This window comes from Alosa sapidissima, chromosome 1, assembly GCF_018492685.1.
Source record: "Alosa sapidissima isolate fAloSap1 chromosome 1, fAloSap1.pri, whole genome shotgun sequence".
Classification (NCBI taxonomy): Eukaryota; Metazoa; Chordata; class Actinopteri; order Clupeiformes; family Clupeidae; genus Alosa; species Alosa sapidissima.
The window spans coordinates 641268-647500 of record NC_055957.1 but is presented as its reverse complement, the minus strand read 5'-3'; the positions used below and the strand labels follow the sequence as shown (position 1 = coordinate 647500).

General features: G+C 42.3%; 1 protein-coding gene across 2 annotated transcripts in view; it reads left to right on the top strand.

The window, feature by feature from the left end:
- The window catches only part of slc37a3 (solute carrier family 37 member 3), a 34340-nt gene that overhangs the window by 22830 nt on the left and 5277 nt on the right, over nt 1-6233 (top strand). For both annotated transcript variants that reach the window (XM_042086090.1, XM_042086092.1), the window contains one exon: nt 5918-6059. In XM_042086090.1, coding sequence (XP_041942024.1) covers nt 5918-6059 — 142 coding nt within the window. The remainder of the gene's footprint in view (nt 1-5917; nt 6060-6233) is intronic.

Here is a 6233-nt window from a genome sequence, read left to right as displayed (position 1 = left end):
GTTCCACGGTCGAACCAGACGGCGCATTCGACAGCAAGGGCTGTGATTGGCCGAGTTTTCAGTGCGTTTCTCTGTGTTTTTAGCAGCCCCTGCAACATGCTAGTCCACTGTAGCCTAAGCCTTGTACATAATGTTAAACATAGTTTTGGATTCAGTGGCAAGATTTCTTGATTGTACAGTGTCTGTCTCTCAGTAATGTTTTAAAATGAGAGCTTCGTCAGCTGGCAGTAGGCTACTTTGTCGGTAGTCATGAGAAGTTCGCTTGCTAACAGAACATAAATATGCTGCCCAGAAACCTTGTGAATAGTTCTGATTTTTTTTACTACACTAACGAGGTTGAAATATAGACTTTGCCTACATCATCTCCTTAACAGTAATGTTAACAAAATGACAGCATTCATATGACACAGCAACCAGTGTAGGCTATAGTCCTACCCAATAGGCCTACTCGAAGCAGATAGCGTTGTCTGACGGTCGAGTGGGTTAATGCACGTATTTCCAGAACAGGTCTGCAACTTTCAGGTGGTTCTGAGTTCGAATCTAGGCAGGAGCAGAGCCATATAAAGGCCTAGGCCTATTGTTATCATTTTTTGCAAGGTGTTGCTCCTGGCAATACTTGTTTATAAGACGTTTGGTGATTAATTGATAGCTGTTTTTGGGACACGTTAAACGTTCTTTATAATGAGCGCATCCGGGGAGTAAAACGACTGTTACGCGCTGTTACAACTGTAGGCTACAATGATTGCAATACAAAAATATGCGCGTGTTAGTTTAGTTAGTTTTGTGATGTTTTGCACTTTTGCCTCATGTGTTTTCAGGTTTGAGGGCTTTTTTGGCAAGATTGACCTTGGTTAGACTCTGCATATGTTATTTCTCCGTATGGAAAATAAAGTCAATTTTTCGACACACGTCTGTTATTAGTTCAATAACAAGTGTTGCTTGTTAAAACATGTGACTAGTGAAACTCAAATGATTTTAGAAATATTTAGCCAAAGCCAAAAAGTGTTAGAGAGAAGGAGAGACGCCGGTGCAGCTCAGATGTCTTCTTAATTTTCTTTATTCTTTAGTAAAAGGTGCAGAACATTATTAAACTTTGACTAACGTTTCGATGTTCGTTAGTCAAAAATATCTACACATCGAAATGTTAGTCAAAGTTTAATAATGTTCTGCACCTTTTACTAAAGAATAAAGAAAATTAAGAAGACATCTGAGCTGCACCGGCGTCTCTCCTCTCTAAAATATCTGTCCTGGCCTGGTTGCAACGGATTGTGGCCAAACGACAGAAGCGCGGAGAACCCTCCTTTGTCTACCAAAAAGTGTTAGTTTGTGCCCCGCACTCCCCCACTGCTTGTGAAAGAAGGGGATGGGGGAGGGGGGCTTAACGTGAAAAAGCTTAATGTCACAAAACGGCAACGAGTCGTTTTAGGCTACAGGCCTTCATAATGGTAGGCTACAGGAAGTGGGGGAGGGTATAGGATGACCAGAGCCGTCATCTATCGTCTTTCCAGGCACACAGCTCGTTATATAGCCTATCGACTGCCTTAACAGATAGGCTTTGCTCTTGGGTTTGGCCTTACAGCGAACTCAATGCTCTTGTTGCTTGCAGTTTGTTAAATAAAGCGATGCAGATTACATTATTTATTTCTGATTAATTGCGTCTTTTGATGTATTTTGCAACATTTGCTTGTTAGGCTGGGCTAGGCCTACTGTCAATGTCCTGTACAGGTCAATGTTCAACAATTGCTTGTGTAGGCCTAGGCTATTAATCAATTAGGGACTGTTCGTTATTTATTTAAGGGGCTACCGGAGGAGTTTTGGGAGCGTTAGTCAAAAAAGACGTGACCCTCCCTCGCCAGCAAGAATTTTTTCTATGACCCTCCAAAGTGATTGAGAAAAAACGCATGACCCTCCCCAGTCCCAACAATTTATTGATGCCTTAGGCTACTGGGTCAATTTGGGAGCTTGCATGCTACGACTCCTTCCTTGAAATGCCTTGAAAAGGCTGTCGTTTGCACAATTTCACAAATAATCACCGGGACCGAAACAAACCTGTCAACTTTTCCCGGGTTTATCGCATATTTTAACTTTTTCCTCGCTGTCTTAGGAGGAGCTGCAGGGCCGTCGCAAGGGGATGCGAGGCCCTGTGCGAACTTGACAGATGCAAGGCCCTTTTCACTTACGTGCATGAAATCATGCGATAGCTTACTTTACACATAGCCAAGGCTACCGTCGGTGTATTTTAATAGTAGCCTAGTCTAATAAGCTACACCAGCTTGCCTTTAAGAGGGGAAATTCAATTGTATAGCCTATAACATTAGCTGAGTCACATATTTGGCCATATGGTGTTTATCATAGGTTTCATCATGAAACCAAATAGTGTAACAAAGGCGAACACTTTAACAGGGGGAATTAATTGGGCATGAATCATTGTGCTGAACGGTATTTGTCAATGAGCAGAAACACACACGACATTCAAACTATTGATAAGATGTACTGGTCTGTATCTATAGGCTAACATTGGACAAATAAATGACACTGACTCGCCATATCCTGACTCAGGAAAAAAAAACATTTTCTTGCTTTGCCACAAACTCAGCAATGAAATCATAGGCCAGTTTGCAGGTAGCCTAACGTCTTTTTCATAGAAGGGAGAGCCCAGTCTCTCCTGTGACATGGAGGTGCGCAAATAGTTTTTAATAGCCTGTTCAACTTCGAAAAGCTTCGTTCACCCGATGCCAGTCACTGATCGCAATTTCAAAGTTCGGAAAGCTTCATCTTTTTAGTTTTTATATCTCGAGCCTATTATAAGGTCCAGTGCGTTATGTCCTGGGATTCGGATGTGCTCAAAAAGAAAAGAAAAAACACTTTTTTATAGATGGTTATGAGGAGCAATGTGAGAGAGAAATTTGATGATCATTGATCGTTGTTTTGGGACGTTAAGCCTTTTCCATAGGCGTCAGTGAAGGAGATTGAAGAATGACCATTTTTTTATACGAAAATATTTCTTAACTACAACAGGCAGCGCTGCATGGAAGGCAATATGGTTAGGCAAGGGTTAGGGTTAGGGTTTAGCGATATGGACAAAAAATAATATCTCTATTTTTTGTAATTTTGACAATAACGATAATTAGTCGATCCTTAACATTTTTTTTCAAAGTCACTTTACAGCAAGAGTTACTTTACAGCTCATTATTTATGATTATTCCAGTGAATTTCCCATTGTCCTGCGTAATTTAAAACGTGCATTAAGACATGTTATTCGAACACCTATGAAGTAGATCTTTTTTTTGGCCATGACACTTGCATATTAATTCACCGAAACTCGTTGTGAAGTTTGAATGAACTGTCACGTTGCATCCAAGCTGTAAAATACAGACGTCAGAACATGACGTTCATGTGTCGGGGAAAAAAGTAGTTCTACAAACAAGACAGTTTTGGCGATTAAAATGTTAAAATTATAACAGGAAGTGAACACAACGCAAGTGGCAACAGTGGAATAAGCGGGATAATTGACTCCACGGTGGTCTGTTAACAGAAATTGATGCACTTACAAGGTTTAAATGTTTTACAACCTCGACCGTGCATTAATTTCTGTTAACAGACCACTGTGTCATTATCCCTTACATACAGGGGCGCCTTAATACCACCCGAGGCCCCTGGGCTATATGTTTTTTAAGCCCTCCCCCCCCAAATAATTATGATTAAATGATACCCGGCCCGCGATCTGACCCGATACATAGCATGCGCTTTTGGTTAGTAACATGCAGTGTAGCCTATCATTATTCAGCCTATGTAAAACCTTTACATAAACAGGAACAGAAAGCCCTCGAATCACGTCAGCCTACCCATGGCATCGCTTATCAAAAAGGCTAGCCTACTGCACGAAAACAAGCGTTGAACTTTTACAGCACTGGCTGTAGGCTAAGTTAAAAGATGGGTACACATATGGACGTTTAAAAGCTTTTCAAAAGTGCATGCGTTTGTCGTGTCGGGGGGGTTCCTCAGGAGTTTTTTAAAATTTTGTCTACTTAACACACCAGTTTAACGCAGTTTGGGAGGGACAGAAATACTTTTAGCCTACAGAACAAGCTGGCTCATGTGACGTGAACATGGCTACCTTATGCATTATCACTACACTACATGGAGACATATCTCACGTTAACAATGGAGAAAACATAACATAGACTATTATATGTGCGAATGGGTTAGCACAAACTTAGCTGTTGGTGAACGGAGATGCAGATCTTCATTTCTTTGCGCCACAGCCCATGTTCTGCGTTCAATCCAATGAGACAAGTGAAATACATGTTTTAAAGCCGTTTCATTTCCAGGCTATTTGCTACTATATTTACCTGCTATGCCTTCGGTTTTCATGGACAGTTACAGGAATCCACGTCATTGCTTCAATCCTACCGTATTGCTTCAATCCTATCGTATTGCTTCAATCCTACCCACGTTATCTCCAGAGTTTGTAAGTTTGTCAGTCAGTTTCAGCCTCTCCTCTATAGCTCCCTTATACACCCGTTGGGATTTATTACGTTTTGTTACATTTTGTTACACTTTAGAATTGGAGAAGACAAAGGGGGCCTCTGCATGGATGTAATTGTAGAGCAGTACGATGTGCTCAATTATTTAGGCTAGCTCCAGAGTAGGCTAATGACGCCACGAATACGGACACGCCGTTTATTATTATTGATTATCATTATTATTATTAGGAGGCCCCTCATTGGTCGAGGCCCCTGGGCTGAAGCCCAGGTAAGCCCCTGCATTAAGGCGCCAGTGCTTACATAGCATCATTATAACAATAACTAATAACCTAACCTGTGACTTTTTAACCAAATCAACCAATGCATTGTTTTGCAATTGCATTGACACATTTTCAATTCTGCCTCCACTTGTGTGTGTGGCAATGACATGGTCTAGCCAGCTACATTTAGAAGATAGATAGGCTAACAGTTTCCCAAGAGAAAGTCTGAAGCAGAAGATCCTTTTACACCTTTACTTAGGATTCACTGTAAAACTAAGCAGACCAACAGAGTACATCTCAGTTATTTCCTTCAATGTTTTGTTTAAGAGCAATAATGTAGGCTAGCATTCCAAGTTACAGAATAAAAACTAATGTGTTAGCTTATGGCTAATGTATATGAGAAATCCCATAGAGATGCTAACGGTTAGCATAATCAATAAAAGTAGATATTAAGAGCGAACTTCAGTCCATTTACAAAAGGGTTGACTCAGTGCCACTTCAACATAGTAGCCGCACAAAATAAACATTAGCCGTGTGTGAGACGAGGTGGACCCACATGTGATCATGTGACTTGCTCTGCTGCAGCCAGTGGGCTTCTCTTGTGTTTTTCCCCCCTAAGTCATTTAAATACTCGATAATGTCAATTTGCACATTGTTAAAACAACAATCGTGATATTATCGCAGACGAGATATATCGGCCACCCCCCTACTAGGGTTGTGGTTACGGTTAGGGTTAGGTGCCTTGAAGTCGACGGTCGCAGCGGGGCCTTGAAGTCGACAGTGGGGGCTAAAAACACCATCGAGCATACGTACATACGCACACATATACACACATATTTACTCTCCATTCCACACATACACACACACACAATCAACAACATATTCACTCATACATGCAATTACATGCATAGTCACAGTTGTACAAAGAGGCATTCTCTCTCTCTCTCTCTCTGTGTTTGTGTGTGTGTGTGTGTGTGTGTGTGCGCATGCGCGAGTGTATGTGTGTGTGCAGTATTCTCTGGCGTACACATGTCTGAAGCTGGTCAACTACTCATTCTCACTCTCTCTCTCTCTCTCTCTCTCTCTCTCTCTCTCTCTCTCTCTCTCTCTCTCTCTCTCTCTCTCTCTCTCTGTGTGTGTGTGTGTGTGTGCGCGTGCGTGTGCGTGCAGTATTCCCTGGCGTACGCGTGTCTGAAGCTGGTCAACTACTCTTTCTTCTTCTGGCTGCCGTTCTACTTGAGCAACAACTTCGGCTGGCCGGAGGTTCAGGCTGACCGCCTGTCTGTGTGGTACGATGTGGGCGGCATCATAGGTAAGCAGCCGCGTGTATGTGTGTCTGTGTCTGTGTGGTACGATGTGGGCGGCATCATAGGTAAGCAGCCGCGTGTGTGTGTGTGTGTGTGTGTGTGTGTGTGTGTGTGTGTGTGTGTGTGTCTGTGTCTGTGTGGTACAATGTGGGCGGCATCATAGGTAAGCAGCCGTGTGT